Source organism: Rhinolophus sinicus, chromosome 2, assembly GCF_057876585.1.
Source record: "Rhinolophus sinicus isolate RSI-liver-muscle chromosome 2, RSI-T2T, whole genome shotgun sequence".
Classification (NCBI taxonomy): Eukaryota; Metazoa; Chordata; class Mammalia; order Chiroptera; family Rhinolophidae; genus Rhinolophus; species Rhinolophus sinicus.
In genome coordinates, this window is record NC_142502.1 from 39,806,863 (window position 1) to 39,825,096 (window position 18,234).

Below are 18,234 nucleotides of genomic sequence, written 5' to 3' on the forward strand. Positions count from 1 at the left end.
TTTTCTGAAATGTTACGTGTGGGAACACTGAACCAGTTTTTGAAATAAACAATCGTTTTAAGTAGTTTCTGGAAATGACCTCTGGTGCAATAATAAAGAATACCAAATGCCAAGCACTGAAGCTAAGCATTTTACTTATTACGGAGTGAATTTTGGCAACTGAGGCTTCAAGATTGTATTCAAGAGACTACAACTAAGATGGCACAGCTGATATGTGACAGGGTTTAAGACTTGAATCCAAGCTTGCCTGACTCTTAAATCACAAGACAAAACTATTAATTCAGCAAAACCTGGTCAACCACGGTCCTTCAATGTGCAGAGTCCACAGTGAATTTAGGGCCTGGTTCACCAAGATGAGCCAGTGTGTCCACCCACCCCACCCTAAACAGGAACTGGGATGTTGAAGGTAAAACGTGGCCTTTGCGCAGGCTCACACGCCCATCCTCACTCTCCCTTCCCCGCCCACTGGGCGTCACCGCCACAACTTTCCCGGACAACTTTAGAATGGCTCCCACCCACTGTGAAGTCAAACGGGCGGAAGTCGTTCCTCTCCGCGACACACGGACATCCTTCTCTTCCTCTGGCCTTTCCAACTGGGAAAGTGACACAATGCCCCTCCGTTTCTCTGGCATTCAAGAGGGAGTTTGCCAGTTGTCAATATGGCCGCTGACGGGCCGGTCCCCTGCAGAGGCTTTTCATAGGCCAAGGTCGCATCTTAGCCCCGCCCACTACGTCCCTCCCGGCTGCTCCCGCCTAGGTCTTGGCTGCGCATGCGCAGCCGGGGCTGACCGGGAGGTGGGACTGCTGGATTCTTCCGTGTGCCACCGTCTCTTCCTCAGGGTGGCTGCTCCTGCCACTTCGGGGCTGCATTGCCGACGTTAGCCGCGCGAGGGGAAGGGACGGGACGGAAGGAGCGTGCGTGCACGGGGATCCTTCCAGTCCCAGCAGTTCCTCTAGCGCGGGGTGGGCGGTGGGGGTCAGCAGTAGTCGGCAGTGGCCCTAGACGGCGCCATGTCGGCGGGCGGCCCGTGCCCGGCAGGAGCCGGAGGGGGCCCAGGGAGCGCATCTTGCGCCGTGGGCGTCTCCCCAGGTGGGGTATCCATGTTCCGGTGGCTGGAGGTGCTGGAGAAGGAGTTCGACAAGGCCTTCGTGGATGTGGATCTGCTGCTAGGCGAGATCGATCCGGACCAGGCGGACATCACTTATGAGGGGCGACAGAAGATGACCAGCCTGAGCTCCTGCTTTGCGCAGCTTTGCCACAAAGCCCAAACTGTGTCCCAAATCAACCACAAGCTAGAGGTGAGCTTTGGGCGCTGGACGGGGCGGCATTCAACTGCAGTCATGAGATCGCATTGAACGCATCAGTGAAACGACCCTAGAAAACTGCCCAGTGGGGCACCTGGGCTTTCAAATGTAACGGAGAGTGTGTCTGTGTATGTGTGAAGGAAAAGAGTGAGGTGAGGTTGGAGTAGAAAGGGGGTGTACATCGACGTGTAGGTCTCCCTGGGTCCTGTCATCCACCTTCTTTCTATCTCTATGAGGCAACAGGAACTAATTGCACCAACCTACATATTACATTAAGCTAAGATTTAAGCTCAAAGATTCTGTCATAGGAATACCTTCGCCCATCTTTCAACATTTGGGTTTTTAGATATACTTTCACATTGATAAACTACGTTTGTATATCCAGACAGGTACTGTCCTGGTTATTTTTAACAATTTCAGATGAACGTCTATTGTTGCACACAGACATACTATTCCCTGCATGCATGAACTATTTAGGGGAATTTGATAAACGTGCTGAGGAAAATTTAGAGGGATAAACACAGTAGTATCAATGTCCTTCTCGGTTTACAGTCCTTAAATTACAGGCGATACCACCAGAGCTCCCTACAATCATTCAAATGACGTCTAACATTGAGATTTTGTTTGTACTTGACTATATTTCCCAAAGTCAGGATTTATTTTTGAGAGTGTGTGAACAATGATCATTTGCTTTAGTCTCTAATCTTGGTTGTGGTTGTAGGTGGAGTGGTGGTGGGTACAAACAACAACAAAAAACCTACCACATTGTGCAGAAAATTAAATTAGCATATTACAATATTTAGAAATCATCATAGATTAACATTGCATAAAGAGCTTTTTCTAACTGGGTTATTTTAAATGTAAGAATGGGTTTTTCATTTTAAAGTACATAAAAATAGGATAATCAGTGATGTGCAAAGCTCTTTGAACATTAGGTTTCCTAAGAAATCATCACTGCTACTTATCAGTTTTAATAAGAGAATGCCCATTGGATTCATATCAATATAAATATCAGATATGCATCCTCTTCTTGCTTAGCCATTAGCATTCTTTCTCTTTCCTATTAGTTAGCTATGAAAAAGTTGGTATAATTTTTGATTAGCAGAGAATTGCATATCAGAAATTTTGTGACTTCTCCAATGAAAGGACTGTTAATTTTTTTCTATCTGTTTTGAAAAGGTTGGAATGGAAGTGCTAATATGAGGCTAATCACTTTTTCTTCTAGGTATATGAAAATGTCTCTTGATTTCTTGATTAGTGATAGTTTCTAGAAGATAGTTATTTTTTCAGGTAATGAAATTGCATTTGATGATTTTTATGAATAGTACTCTAGTTTTAAATAACAGAGCAAGAGTAGGTTTTGCCACATGAGAACTTTCATATCATTTACAACTGAAAGTATCTACTAAGGATAAACAGCTTTTAAAAAATGAAACAATATCTAATTCATGTTTTAAATGAATAAGGAAACTTTAACAGTGATATTTTGATGTAAGATATGAAATCTAATTTTGGGAAAAGGATAGTTCTCTGAGTAGGAGGTGGTGCTTAATTTATTTCACCTTTAATATTTTAGATGAGGATTCAGAGCTATAATAAATTATACATGTTCTTTTTTCCAGAAATTATAATTACGTATTCTGACTCCATGTCCTGACTTAGGAAGTAGCGTTATTTCTCGAAATAAGAAATGCTAGCCTATCATAATGTGAGCATACATTTTTTTAACATGCTTGAAATCCTTGATATAAATATCTTGGAAAATGGGAGGGGAGAGGCTAAACATGATTTTGTTGTTTGTGTGTTTTTTCAGTTACAGTTGCTCATCTGTTTGTGGGGTTAACCTTCTACATTTAGTAGTTTCTGAAGTGTTCATGAAATTAGTTGTGTATTGCTGAGGAAAGCTTCATTGTCAGTAGCGCATTTTCAAAGTGGATCTGCTGTTATATTATCTGCAGAATTTCAGAGGTTGCTCCGTATACTGTTATGGATCTTCTGAGATTTTGAAATCTCAGAAACACATGTCCATGCTTTCTTGCCCTATTGTATTTCTCAGTAAGTGGATTGAATTAGTTCTGTTGTTTTAAAGATTTGGACATGAAGGCATACTGTTTGAGGCCACTTACTGTTTGATATATAACAAATGTGCACCAAAGTTCAAAGTTCCCTGGTTTTAGTGATTGATACCTTAAACCACATTACCATAATAAACTATTTTTGTAATAAAGTCTCAGATATCTCCAATTATGGATAACTTACATTTCAATTGGTCTTGACTGCTCTTCCAGATTGCCCCTTCTTCTGCCCAGTCATCGTGTCTTTAGGTAGCACCGTGTTTAATATTAATGTCGTAGTTAGGAAAACAATTTTGCTGCAAAAAAAAAAATATCATAGGTTACATTTAAAAATTAAATATGAATGATATCTATGTGACTGCTTCTTGCCATAAGTTGTATTTGGGGAGAGGGATATCTGTAAGAGAATGGGGAGGGCAACAAATACCAGAATATTTTGAGGTAGCACCATTTCAGATGACTCACATCTCTCCTGCACTTCCCACCTGTTTGAGAATTCCTGCTACGGTGAGCCACTTGGTGACAGCTGTGTGGGAGTAACAGGTACTGACTGGGATAGTAGTCGTAGTAATAGTGGTAGTAGCAGTAGTAGGTGTGTTGGAATAGAACAAAGGTTGAGAACCAATACTTGAGAAAAACTCATCTCTGCCTTGACATACGATCTTCTGCCTATTCACCCCTGCTTTAAAATGACAGCAAGACAATACATCTTCTATCACATCCTCCTTTCCCTCAGCAATTGCTGAATCAGTATCTCCTTTGAAAGTGATTACTATTCACAGCCATCAATAGGAAACTTAACTTTGGTCTAGAGTCATGTTGATAATGAACTGATATACTATCCCTTTACTGCTTTAAAGCTGTCTTGTTTTTAAACAAGCAGTGAGACTATTTTGCAGCTTGGAACTTAACGTTATACAGTATACATTTATTGAGCACTAATTATGTGCCAGATGCTATATTGGGCACTTGGGATACAGTGGAGAGCAAAGACAGACATAGTGATTGCTGTTATGGAGCTTGGATTATATTGGGGGAATTTGTTGGCATAATTATCATATATATGTGAAATTCCAACTTTGATATGTGCTATGAAAGGTAGGTACATAGAATAATAAGAGCCTATTCTGAGGGATCAAGGAAGGCTTTGTTGAGGAACTGACCATTGAGTTAAGACATAAAGGGTGGGTAGGAATTAATTAGGGCAAGAGAAATAGGAATATTACTTAACATTCCATTAGAGAGAACAGGAAATGGAAAGCACCTGTGATGGGCAAGCACGTAATGCATTTCAAAAACTGAGTCTGTGTTAAAAGAGCAGAGGGCAAAAAAAGTGAGATGCAGCCTAAGTTGGAACAGGTAGGTCGGGACCATATCTACATGATTTTATAGGCCACACAGTAGATTTGGGGCTTTATTGTAACAGTGGGAAATGTTTTAAACTAGATGGTAACCTCAGGTATGAGGTTCAAATACCCTACTCGATCTATGGTAAGGAGAGAGTTTGGGAGAAGGACGAGAATGAAGGCAGGAAATCACTTGGGAGGTTCTTCTGATCCATGTGAGAGGACAGTGCAGATAAGTGTTCAGAACCAGAGAGACGTGAGAGGTAAAAATAAACAGATGTAGGGATGGACTGGAGCGAAGGGATGAGGGAATTCAGGATGACTCCAAGATGTGAGTTGGCTGGATGGATAGATGGATGTGAAATATTTTTGGCAATAACTATATTGCTGACCTTGATCAATGACTATGGATCAGGCTCTGTCCTAAGTCTTTTATATACATTGATTCATCTAATTCTCACAGCAGTCTTGTCGGGTAGGTTTAGTATTGTTACTCCCATTTTACAGGGATTAAGTAAGAGGGCCTAGATAACAGGACGAGAGAAATCAGTCTTCCAAAAACACATTTATTTATATCTGGTGGGAAAAGGAGGAGGCCGAGGGACAAGCAGGTAGAACAAGTAGGTGTGGCTGGACAGATAGCTGGGGGGGGGGGGGGGCGTTCAAGGGGCAGTATTGGTTTCATTTTCTTTTTAAATGAGAAAATGAACATGTTCATAAGCGAATGAGAAGCATCTAATTCAGGAATCTGAATATTCTAGAGAAAGAGAGGGACGATTGGTATTAGTAAGGTTTCTGAGTGAAGATGAGATCCAAAATACATGTAGAGAGAATGGCCTTGTTTTGAAAGGACAGCTATTCTACTTAAAGGGAAAGGAGAGATGATGAGAGCAGAAGGTAGGAGGTTGAGGGAGTTTTTGTGTGATGGCTTCTTTATTCTCTAAAATAGGAGTCCAGGACAACTGCTGAAAGTGGAAGAAAGTAGGAGCTTGAGAGTGAAAAAGGTGTGACATGATTATGGAAGAGTGGGAGAGCCAGTTGTCTGGAAAAATGGAAGGACTGCCAGGCAATGTTGAGGACTTACTTGGAGTTATCATAAATTCATGGCACAACCAGTCTGCCTTGTTGTGTAACTTTCTCCAGCAATACTTACTTGTTTAGTAACAGGCATAGTGATGAGAGTAATAATTTAGTTCATCCAGCGCCGTAGCAAGAAGTTTGCTATATAGACAAGAGTGCCATTGCAATGAAAATGGTAATGGAGAAAAGGGGGTCGTCTTCAATTAAAGACGTAGAAACAGAATTCGGTAATTATGTAGATGCAGACGATGAGGAAGAGGAAGGATGAAGGATGACACCACATTTCTTTTGGGGAAATGTATTGATACCTGTAGTGGGTTGAATAGTTCCCCCCAAAATCTCAGAACGTGACCTCACTTGGAAATAGGGACTTTGCAGATGGAATTAATGTAAGGATGGAGGTGAGATCATAGCAGATGAGAATGGGCCCTGAGTCCAATGAGAGTGTCCCGATAAGAGACAATCAGAAGACACACAGAGACACAGAGAAAGCGGCAATGTGAAGATGGAATCAAGAGTTTGGAGTGACATGTCTAGGAGCCAAGGATTGCTGGCAGCCACCAAAAGCTAGGAGACAGACATGGGACAGTTTTTCCTTCAGGGTCTCCAGAAGGAACCAACTCTGCTAGCACCTTGATTTTGGGCTCCTGAACTGTGAGAGAATAAATTTTTGTTCTTTTAAGCTACCAAGTTTGTGGTAATTTGTTATGACAGCCCTAGGAGACTTAAACCATTCACTGCAGTAAGGAATCCAGGAGAAGGATCAAGCCCGGCAGGAGAGAGAAGTTGAGTTTAGGAGATTGTGTATAGTTAAGGTCCCTGTCCTTTCTTGTATATTCCTGACGTAGTCTCCTAATTGCTTCCTACCCTCTCCAACCCATCCTTTAGTTATCAAAATGATTCTTAAAAGGTTTTATTTTAATGGTTCATGTCAAAAAAAAAAAAGTCACTCTTCTTTTTACACCTCTCTGTTAGTGGCTAAAGTATAAACTCTGTAACATGGTGATCAATGTTTAGTCTGTGTCCTTATTTTTTGTCACTTCTTAGCTTCTTTTGCCTCAATAAAATTGGTCTATTTGCAGTTCTCTAAATAGGCCTTGTTGCTCTTTCGTGGCTTCTCTACTTTGACATAGGCCTTGTGTATAATGCCTTCTCTGTCCCCTTTGTGTACAGTATCACACAGCTTCCCAACACTTAAAAGATTTTTCTGATGAGAAAAAATTATAACAAATGGGATTTTTTGATATTGTATAATGAGATGTGCCAACATTTGGGAGATCTGCATAACTCAGTGAACCAGTATTTTCAAAATAACCAATGCATGATGTTAAAATCATGCCTGGGTAAAATATCCATTCAAAGACTGCACAGACCACTGTATTTTAATGCAACAGTATATGAAAAGTTCATTGAGAGCGTTTCAGACTCTATTTCTAATGGGAAAGGGAAAGGTCTGAGATATGAAAACCCCTAGCAGGTGAGATAGGGATGTAAGTAGGTAAGAAAGGTTGGTGTTTAATGTGTGAGTTCCAAATTTCTAATTTTAAAAAGGGGACAAACACCAATTCTGTAATCCACATATAAATGAACATGATATCCATCAAAGGAATCCCTACTCAATATGGTTGAAGAGCACTATGGAGAAGAAGCAAAACTCCTGGAAACTAAAACAGGTTCACAAAGAAATAATGTTACCCCCTAAAGTCAGCTTCACAAAGCATGTGATAGTTCAGATTATTTCACCTAAAACGTGGTCCTGATCCTCAGAGAGCTTACCTTCTAGAGCTAGAGATGTGGTAACCACGAGCTACAATACGTAATGTAACAAATCTAACAGTCCAAGTGAGTTCAAGGTGTTACGACAACCTCTGCCTGTAGAAAACAGAAGGGTGGGATGAGGAAAGCCTCCAGAGATGGTGACGTAAGCGGTATCTGGAAAGATGAGTGGGTGTTTGATACTGAGCACAAATGGAGGGTCCAGTCCCATGGGCCTCCTTTCAGAAACTCCTTTCAGAGACACCAGTTCTCAAACATTTTAGTCTCAGGACCCCTTTACACCCTACAAATTAGGAGGTCCCCAAAGAGTTATTTTTTTTATATGGGTCATATCTATTTACTGGCATTTACTGTATTAGAAATTATTAGAAGTTAAAACTGAGACAACTTTAACTATTTACCGTATCAGTTAAAAATAGCAACAGTAAGCCCATTACATGTTAATATATAAAAATAATTTTTAGTGAAAAAACTAAGTATATATTCAAAACAATAATTAGAAAGAATAGCATTGTTTTTATATTTCAGATTTTTGAAATATCTAACTTAATAGAAGACAGCTGGATTCTCACATCTTCTGCATTCAAACAGTTGTAATATGTGGTTTTGGTATAGAATAGGAAGAAAATTGGACCTCACAGATATAGGTACTTGGATAAAGGAAGAGTGTTTTAATAGCTTTTCCAGATAATTGTGGATATTCTTCTTTGGTAGTAAAAGGTAGTTTCTTCAAGGTTAGTTACAGTGTAGTCTGAAACGCTCTCAATGAACTTTTCATATATTCACTGTTGTATTAAAATAGAGTGGTCTGTGTAGTCTTTGAGTGGATATTTTACCCAGGCGTGATTATAACATCATGCATTGGTCATGTTGAAAATACTCGTTTATGAAGTTATGCAGATCTTCCAAATGTTGGCTCATCTCATTGTACATATCAAAAAATCACATTTGTTAATATTTCTCTCATCAGAAAAATCTTTTAAGTGTTGGGAAGCTGTCAAGTTCATGGTAATGGATTCAAGTTTTCCAAAATTCTCATTTTCACTTGAAAACACAAATTTTTATCATTGGCAACAAATGCTGTCAGTTGTTTTCCTTGAAATAACAAATTCACTTTATTCTCAAGTACACGTCTGCCAAGTGTATTAATCTTAATAACCATAGTTTATTCTTCTTTCAAATAAAAATAGTGTTTCAAGAAAAAAATGTTCAGCTTTGCAACTCAAGCAATTGTGTATATAAGTGCTTTTCCCTGAGATGACCTAGTTTGATATGCAGCAGATATCTTTATGCATATTTCCCATTTCATCACACCGAATATTAAAAAGACATGTACTCAAAGGTCAGGATTTTTAAAAATTAGTAAGTTTTACTGGTTCGTCAAGGATATTCTTAAATGAATTTTTTAAAAAACTGCTAGTGCAAGCAAGTAGTGAGACTACAGTGACTCCTGGTACAATTTGGTGCTTCTGCATTGACTTGTACTGAAATGCCAGCATTTTACTTATTGCTTTTGCTCCTTTGGTATAAATGTCAACACAGCGAAAAAGGCAAATAACTTTTTATTATTCTGAAAATAGTTTTGACCTTGTTGATCTTCTGAAAAGATCCCATAGACCTGTGAGAACTACTGCTCTGATAATAACCAAAGCACTTCCCAGAAGGATAGCCTTTTGGGAAGTAGGTAGGTATAGATGATACATTTTAGAAATGGTACGATTTGCTAAAGATTTAAATTCCTGTATTTTCCATCCTAAATTGCATTTTCAAACAGAAAAACACACAGACATATAAAAGCGTAATTGTTTCTTTTTAGTGAAGTGATGACCTTTTGTACACATACTTTAAAACAAAAGGTATGGGAGCATTTACAGGTAGATGTGAGATAATGTTTACATCTTTATCAGCATCTTTCTGTGTTATGGTTCATTACAGTTAAAATGCTACTTGGAGTCAACTGTTTCGTTTGCAATCCTTAAACAACTTGGGAAATGTGTGCTTTTGTGTGCATGCGTGGCCATGCCTGCGTGTGTCTGTGCATGCATGTTCATAGCTGTGCATGCATGAGCTCGTGTGTGTGTGTGTGTGTGTGTGTGTGTGTGTGTGTGTGTCTGCCTGTGAGCATGCAGAGCTACCTGGGGGTGTGCAGTCTCTTTCTTAGAGTTGTCTCTAGTTCTGAGATACGGGGATGTGATCTCATTTGGAACTAGCTCATGGACTGCTTCCTCCCCATTTTTCCTATCACTGCCAGAATTACCAAGCATGTCAGGAGGTCTGAGTTTTAATCCTATGCAATTTGTAATTGGGACAACTCACCTAATCTCTTGGGCGTTGCTTTCTTCATGTACAAAGTAAAGGTGTTTTGACAGATTGTTTTAGGTTCTTAGCTTGGACCTTCTAAAATGTTATCAAAAGAGCTATATAACATGCTGAAATTAATAAGCTGGAGTCAAATTCCTTGCTGTGTAACTTGATGTTTGCTAATTTCTTGTCTTAGTTGGATCCTCCTCCAAAACAAGAGGTTTTTGAGGGCTGCATAAGGTAAAGTAATTGGCATTGTTAATCATAAGACAGTTAAGGAAATAAAACTAGCTTACATTTAGAAAGAAAACAGTGCAGCTCTTGTATATTTTTGGAAAATTATATAGACAGCAGATTAAGGTCTATACAAAGTGGAATAATAGGTAACTGAAATAATTTTTCTTTTTTAATGTTAGTGCCACAGAGTGGAATCCAGTAAAGAATTATATCAGAAAGGAATTATCTTGATGGAAAAGTTTGGATGTTTTGAAAGAGTATGAGATGAGAAATAGAATAGTAATAACTACAATAAATACTAATAAATAGTGATGATAATCCTATAATGTTACTTAGATAAACTCCCTCTCTGTTTTTTCCATTCCTAGAAATATTTCATTCCTACTTTGCACATCATGCCCTGATTTTTCATCTGTTTCCCGACTCCATTCCAGCCGATAGTGGTGATTCAGGGACCATATTTTGAGAATCATTGCTGCAGAAAATCTCACCAGTCATTTTGATTTAATGGCTTGGGTGATGTGAAGGACGTGGCCTTAAGGCCCAGAGATCCTCCTAGAATGAGATCATTTTATCCTCAAGGAGTTCTAGGGAAAGGACAGCTTGATGGTTTTTTCTTCAAGAAATGCATCTTCAAGTCAAATGTAGGAAAGTGAAATTGTATCCCAAATAAAGTCTATAATATAATATAGATATAATGTAATATAGTATTTAACTGTTTTTAAAACTTTGTTTGGATATCACTTGAAAATTTGAAAGTTGAAGGTTGAAATCAGCTGTTTCTTTTTAACTTTCAGCCTCACCTAGTTATAACATGGCCAAGGTAGAACAGTGAGGTGAAAGGCACTGGGGCTGTTTTATGAGCAGGCTGGTTTTGAGTCTCACTACTTACTCACTGTGTGATCTTGGGCAAATTGCTTAAACTCTGACTTGCAGTTTTCTTACCTATTATAAAAGAGTTGGGGAGTATGATAAGAATCACAGATAATGTGTGGTGTGCCTGCCTGCCACATGGTAGGTAGATGCCTGCTTTGTGGTAGCTGTAAATATTGTTAGTGAGTCAGACATACGTGTTGTAGCGATAGAAACACATTTTTCCTTGTGCCTAATTGCTTGATAACACTTCCACTGCCTCGCCCTGGGAGTAAGAATTGGATTTAAAGTGCTGTTTTGCCACCTTCTGATTGGGTAGCCCTGGAAATAAAAGCAGTCTTGATGGGCCTTGGCTTTATTACCTAAATTTTAATTGTCGTAGTCATAGTGTATGGTCTCTAATATCTCTTCGAATTCTCAAATTCTGTGATATTAGGAGGGTAACCATTAAGTAAAATACGGAAATTTTTAATCTTGACATATTTATCAATGACTAACTTTTCTTAGCAGCTAAAGTGTTTATATCATAGACAAGAAAAGAGTTACTTAAATATTAACAAAATTTAGAGTAAATTTTAAACACTTGTTCCAAAAAAATAAAATTGGGCTTTGAATTTTGATACCTGCATCCTCTTTGTAAAAAATTCTTTTATTTATTTTTTAAGTTGAGCAACCTCTTGAGAAATTATTTTACTTCATGCAGAGTCCATGTTTGTAATAGCCCATTTTCGAAAGATCTGTACACATCCCTGTTTCTCTTGCCCTTTTGGAATACAGTCATTTCTAACTTGAATATTGGCCTGCCAAATTGATTAATGAATACCACTTATGTCTCTTTAACTTGTTTCTTAACTCTAGAAAGTCTTACTCAGTAATTTAAAAAATCATGAGATTTTTGGTTTGAAAAATAAATCATAGTGGGACAAGGAAAAAATATATGCATGTTGAAACATACAGTATACCTCTTGCCACAAAGATTTAAGTAAATTTAATTAAGCCTTTAGGTCTACTTTCAGTTTATAGGAAATATAAGGAAGAGAGGAATATATTAGACAGTACCACAAAGAAATAGACAAATAGAGAAGAATGACAGTCAATGTAATGAAAAAAGAGATAAGGGTTGTTATAGATTAAATTGCCTATTTTAAACTATTTCTGGGTAGGTTCACTTTAGCATAAGGTACATACTGCTCAAAAAGATTGTGTATTATTCAAATATTTATTTTCCTTTTGCAATTATTTTATTTCAGAGACCATAAAACCCTATAGGTGTTGTTTTGACTAAGAAGTACTTTATCCATCAGGCTTATTTGTACTTTAAAGGATCAGGGAGTACTAAACATTGTCTAGTAGTAATAGGTAATTTTAAATGTTTATAATTTTTTTGGTGGGAAATTTGTTAAATGGATGAAAGTCTGTAAGACATTTTTGTCATACATATAAGTTTTTTTCCCTTTAAGTTTATTCAGTTAAGAGTGTTTGTGAAAGATGTCATGTAACACTGTTAACTTATATGCTCTTCTAGAAAACAATGGAAATGAAGTTCAGTTTTATTGAATCTCTTATATGTTTATTATATTTAAAGAACAGAGTCAATTACTAGCATTTTTATTTCGTTTAGCATTTAAATCTTAATGAAATTTGTTAATGCTTCAGATTCCTAATAAAAGAGCTAGACTTTTACTGTCCAACAGAATAGCTACTAGCCTGATGTGGCTATTAAATACTTGAAATACAGCTGATCCAAACCGAGATGTGCTATGAGTGTAATATACACAATGGGTTTCAAAGGCTTAGTATGGGAAAAAAATCTCTAATAACTTTTATATTATAATGGTTTGAATGATAATTTAGAAATTTTGGATTAAGTAGAATATATTACAAAAATTATTTCACCTGTTTATTTTTACTTTTTTAATGTGGCTACTAGAAAACTTAAAATTAGATATGTGGCTCATATATTCTATTGGGCAGCGCTGGGCTAGATTATCACAGCTTTCCTATTACAATGAAAACGTGAGTTGAGGATTTCTGGTCTGAGAAAGATCACAATGGATGCATAGTTTTAAATAAAATAAAATAAATTTTTGTAGAAATCGGAAAACTAGAATCACAAAAGAAAAAACCAATGATAGTCTCTTTTGCAAAATTAGATGAGAATGTATACTCACAAACCCCAGAATATGGGTAGGTCGGGATAGCAGGACGCAATCATGTTGCATATGAAAAAACACCTGTGTGGCAGAAGGAATAGAAAGGGGAGCCCAGAAACACAGAAATCACCAACAAACCCTAAAAGGAGAAAACATCATTTTGGGTAGGAACTTGAGCAGGTGATCTGAGAACAACTGGCTCCAAGTTGCAGGGGAAGGCAAACCCTGGGGATACACGGCAAGATTAGAAGAAGCCATGGGAAGATTAGAAAATACTGGGATGGACTTGAACAATTTCAGAAATTCCTAACAAAAACTGCTGCTGAGAAAGTCCAATTCTAAAGAAATGCTGCTAGAAATAGAATCCAAATTGAGCAGGGCAGAAACATGAAGTTTAAAGGGAAGAGAAAGTTTTCATTCAAGGTAGGAGAGGGATACATACGTAGGCAGTTGATTTCAAAACAGTAGTTCTGGCTGTAGTCCACTGTAGTCTAAAGAAGTCCACTTTAAGGCCAGAGGAGGGAACCCAGAAGCCACGAAGCTAGGAAAGCTACCTATGCTCACATCAGCCCCCCTATATGGATATCTAACTGTGTATAAAAACCCATTTAAAAAAAAGAAAAAAGAAAAAAAAGAAAACCCATTTCATTGAAACATGAGTAACAGAAAAGGGTTTCATTTAAATCCTATAACATGTACTGTAATCCAAAAAGATAAAAATTAATAGCGTAAATACAGCACAGTGAAAACATCAGAAAAATATGCCCACAAAGCGGATAAAAATTGTAAACTTATAAACGGAAATTAATAGTATGAATAAAATGGCATAATTCAGAAATAGGAAAACTCAGAAATAAAGTAATAAACAAAATAAAACATTACTCACAGAGCTCTGGAAAAACTTGGGGAAAAAATCATTTCAGAATGGAGACAATTAGAAGGAACATAAAAAATAGGTAACAATAAGAACAGCAAGAAAAAGAGGATATGCAGGGGAAAAAAAGAGGATCTGAGAGAAAAATTACAAATATGAAGGTAGGAAAATAGTAATTAATATTAGTATAATTGGAGTCATGAAGAAGCATGAAAAAAATACTTAAAACTACTATCAACAAACCCTCGTTTATTGCTGGTAGGAATGTAAAATGGTTCAGCCACTGTGGAAAACAGTTTGATGGTTCCTTAAAAAGTTAAGCATAGAATTATATGACCCAGCAACTGCACTCGTAGGTATGTATATATCCCCCCAGAATTGAAAACAGGCACTCAAATATGCAGACACATGTTCATAGCAGCACTGTGCACAATCCCCCGAAGGCAGGAACAGCCCAGCTGTCCATCAACAGATGAATGGGTAACAAGTTCTGGTGACACATAACAGTGGGATATTATTCAGCTATAAAAAGGAATGAAATTGTAATGGGAAGTACTGATACATGGTGTAACATGGATGAACCTTTGAAAACATTATACTCAGTGAAAGAAGCCAAACACAAAAGACCACATATCATATGCTTCCATTTAGATGAAATATCTAGAATCGGTAAATACATAGAAACAAAATGCAGATTGGTGGGTCCTAGAACCTGGGGACAGGGAGAATGGGTAGCGACTGCCTTATTCCTATGAGGCTTTCTTTAGGGGTGATGAAAATGTTGTGGAACCAGATATAGGCGGTAGTTGCACAAACATTGTGATTATAATAAATGCCACTGAAGTTTTCACTTAAAATGTGGACTTTGCCTCAAGAAAAAACATTACCAACCAATTCATTCTTTTAAAAAAACACAAACTATCAACAAAATTTTCCTGAAACAACACAAAATTGAATCTGCATATTGAAAAGGGTACACATGGACCTAGAATGATTAACACCAAACTATATTTTAGTAAAATACTGGGCTTTAAAAGTAAAGCAGCCAAAAAGAGCAAGTCACTCATAAATAAGAGAAAGAAAAGATTAGGATTGCATATCTCCATAGCAGCATTTCATACCAGAAGCCAATGGAGCAGCACATTTAAAATACTCAAGGAAAGAAAATGTGAGCCAAAGATTTGGTATCCAGCAAACTAATTTTAGTTATAAAGACTGCAAATAAATAGTCATGAATAAGCTAGAAATCAGGAAATACTGTTGTGTGACAATTCTGAGAAATCTGTTAGAGAATGAGCTGAAGTCAGAGGAGCAGCTTTGGTAAAAGGGCTGTTGGTGAGCATATGGGACTAAGACTATTGAGTTAAAGATGATAAAATAATATTTAAGTGTTGTACACTGTATGCTCTACAATATAAATAGAGTGCAATGATCAAAAATGGGAGAAGAATATTTTGAAAGTAATAATAAGCTTGATGATTGCTCATAGTTATTAGCTGGAAATTGAAAGATAACACTTTATTAAAAGGTGGGGGGAAAGGGGAAGAAAATGTTACTAGCTAATTTCATGACTGTTCTAGCAGGGATGATGTCTTAAATACAATCTAAAGAGGAAATTAAAGATATTATCTAAAAGTAATTATTAGAACAAAGATACAAAGCTTTCAGAATACTAAAAATACATATTTAAAAATCTAGCGAAGAGGAGTGAAGACTTTGTATTTGTATCTGCTATATACTCTTAGAACTATAAATTGAAAAATACATTGAAGGTTAAAAATAAAGGGACAAAATTATACCAGGTAAATAAAATGAGAGCAGAGATTGCAAATTTGATAGCAGATAAGCTAGAATTCAGGCCAAAGCATTTAATTTAGGGATGGAAACTATTGACATACTGAGCTACATTAAAATTAAGCACTCTGTTCGTAGCCTCAGTAGCTCACAATTGAGCGCATAAGGTAACTACTAGGTAGTGGTTAGGCTGATTTTGGCTGGTGTTCTCTAGGGTGAAGACAGAGCACCACTTTCTGGCCTCTCCTCTAATAAACTATTAATGTTAGTCGATCACTATAGCACATATTGTCTCCACAGGATGATGAACCACCCCATACCTGTATACTTTCATACACCTTGTAAATAAAGGTGAAACAGTGAAAAGCCTTCTTAAAGTAAGCAAGGTAAATAAGCATTCTGTGTTATTAGAAGAAACTGTTTATGTAGAGTTTTCTTGCCACTCCAATGTCTTACTTGTACTATTGATTTTATGTCAGTTTAGATGGATGTCCTATAGCTCAGATAATGGTTTTCTGGTGTTCATCTGTTCATTTCAAAGAGTCTCTCTGTCATTCTTGAATAATAATTATTAGAGTCAAAAATAAAGAAAATTAAGCATACTTAATGTTTTTTCTTGTTGTTGTTTTATAAGGCACAGTTGGTGGATCTGAAATCTGAACTGACAGAGACCCAAGCAGAGAAAGTTGTGCTGGAGAAAGAAGTACATGATCAGCTTTTACAGTTGCACTCTATTCAGCTTCAGCTTCATGCTAAAACTGGTCAAAGTGTTGACTCTGGTACCATTAAGGCAAAATTGGTAAGTAGTTCAGAGGGTAACATAGACTTACGTACATTTTAGAGGACAGAGGACAACTTTAATGAGGCTTTTAATTATAAAAGGTAATCTGTGCACATTGTGGGAAATTTAGAAAATAGGAAATGTGAAGGTCAGCATGACACCCAGACGTGATCAGTGATACTATCAATAACCAACTGATACTTAGAATAGGATGTTTTTCATATTTAAAAGATATTTGTGATTATAACATATAAACAGGTTTTTGCCCTACTATGTCAGTTAGGATTAAGTTCAGCTGCATATAACAGAAATCCCAAGTAAAATTGGAATTATTCTTGAATAGTACACATTATTTTCTCTCAATTAAAGAGGCCCTGACACAGACAGCCAGAGCTGATGTGGCAGCTCCACAGATACCAGGGATCCAGGTTCCTTTTGTATTTGTGCTCTGCTAGTTTCAGCTCATGATTTGTCCTCAGGTTTTGTTCATGTCTGCGTTCCAGGTAGGCAGAAGGGAGAATGTAAGAGGATGCTTCCCAGTTGCATTAGCCTTCTTTAAAGAACTTTTCATGAAATCCTCCTCAACTGTTTTTGCCAGTCAATTTAGTCATCTCTTTTGGATGGCTCTTTAGAGATTTAGCATCTCTAGCTGCATGTCAGTCTCTTAGTTGGTCACATGGCCACCTCCATTTAAATTGGAGTTCTATTAATAAGGAAGAAGGGGAAAATGGAACTGGGTGCCAACCAGTGGCACATTTTGTCTTTTGCTCTTAATATATTACAAATGTTTTCCCTGCCACTTGAACACTTTGTTACTTTGCATACTATTTCATTGTATAAATTTTGCACAGTTAACCATTGCCTTCTTGATCAATATAGGTTGTTTCAATAGATATATTTGAAGACTCATTTCAGTTTAACCCCTTAATGTATTGAGTATGTACAATGTGCCAGACACTTTGTAAGTTTTACTTGTTTTCAATTGGTTCCATTTGATTGGTTAATTAGTTTCTAATACTGATATGTTAGAATTTATTTAAATAAATATTTACATTCTCCTAAAGTCCTTTTAAATTCTGAAATTTTATGAATCTAAGTAGTGTTTTATTTAACTGACATGCATCTGATAACTGCTTCTTTGGAATATTTGATATTAACATTGAGAAAACAATGTACATTTTCACTAGAAAAAAATTCACCTGAAGTTTTAACATTAGATTTGAAACAAGCTGCTATAGTGGAATGACACTGAACCAGATGTGTTGACTAATTCTCATAAAACAAAAACAATTTAGTCTAATACTATATAGTTACTATTGCTTATGGATTTGCAAATATATTTGTTCTAACAAACTTTACCCAAATGACATTCAACGTGGGGATTTTCCTTGTAATGATTATACCACTAGATAAATTCATTTGTTTGATGTTTTTCTAATTATAAAACTTTTTTCTTATATCTTAAGTCTGTCCCCTCTGTGGAGGAGCTGGTAAGTATGCCATTTCTGTTTTGCTTTTATATGTCACGCTGAAGTGTTCTTGGTGTTTTATTTGCCTATACATGTTGTCACTTTGTATTTGAAAATGATGTTTATGTCAAAAGGTCAGTGGGTGGCCCATTGCTTTTTTTTCACTACAT

At 37.0% G+C, this 18,234-nt stretch overlaps 1 protein-coding gene across 2 annotated transcripts in view; it reads left to right on the forward strand.

The window, feature by feature from the left end:
• Positions 1-776: 776 nt before the first annotated feature.
• The window catches only part of GOPC (golgi associated PDZ and coiled-coil motif containing), a 33,124-nt gene continuing 15,666 nt past the window's right edge, over positions 777-18,234 (forward strand). The window contains exons 1-3 of one of the 2 annotated variants that reach the window (XM_019741348.3): positions 777-1,299; positions 16,449-16,613; positions 18,062-18,085. In XM_019741348.3, coding sequence (XP_019596907.1) covers positions 1,012-1,299; positions 16,449-16,613; positions 18,062-18,085 — 477 coding nt within the window. In that variant the 5' untranslated portion in view covers positions 777-1,011. The remainder of the gene's footprint in view (positions 1,300-16,448; positions 16,614-18,061; positions 18,086-18,234) is intronic. The other variant, XM_019741349.3, reaches the window with a different exon arrangement.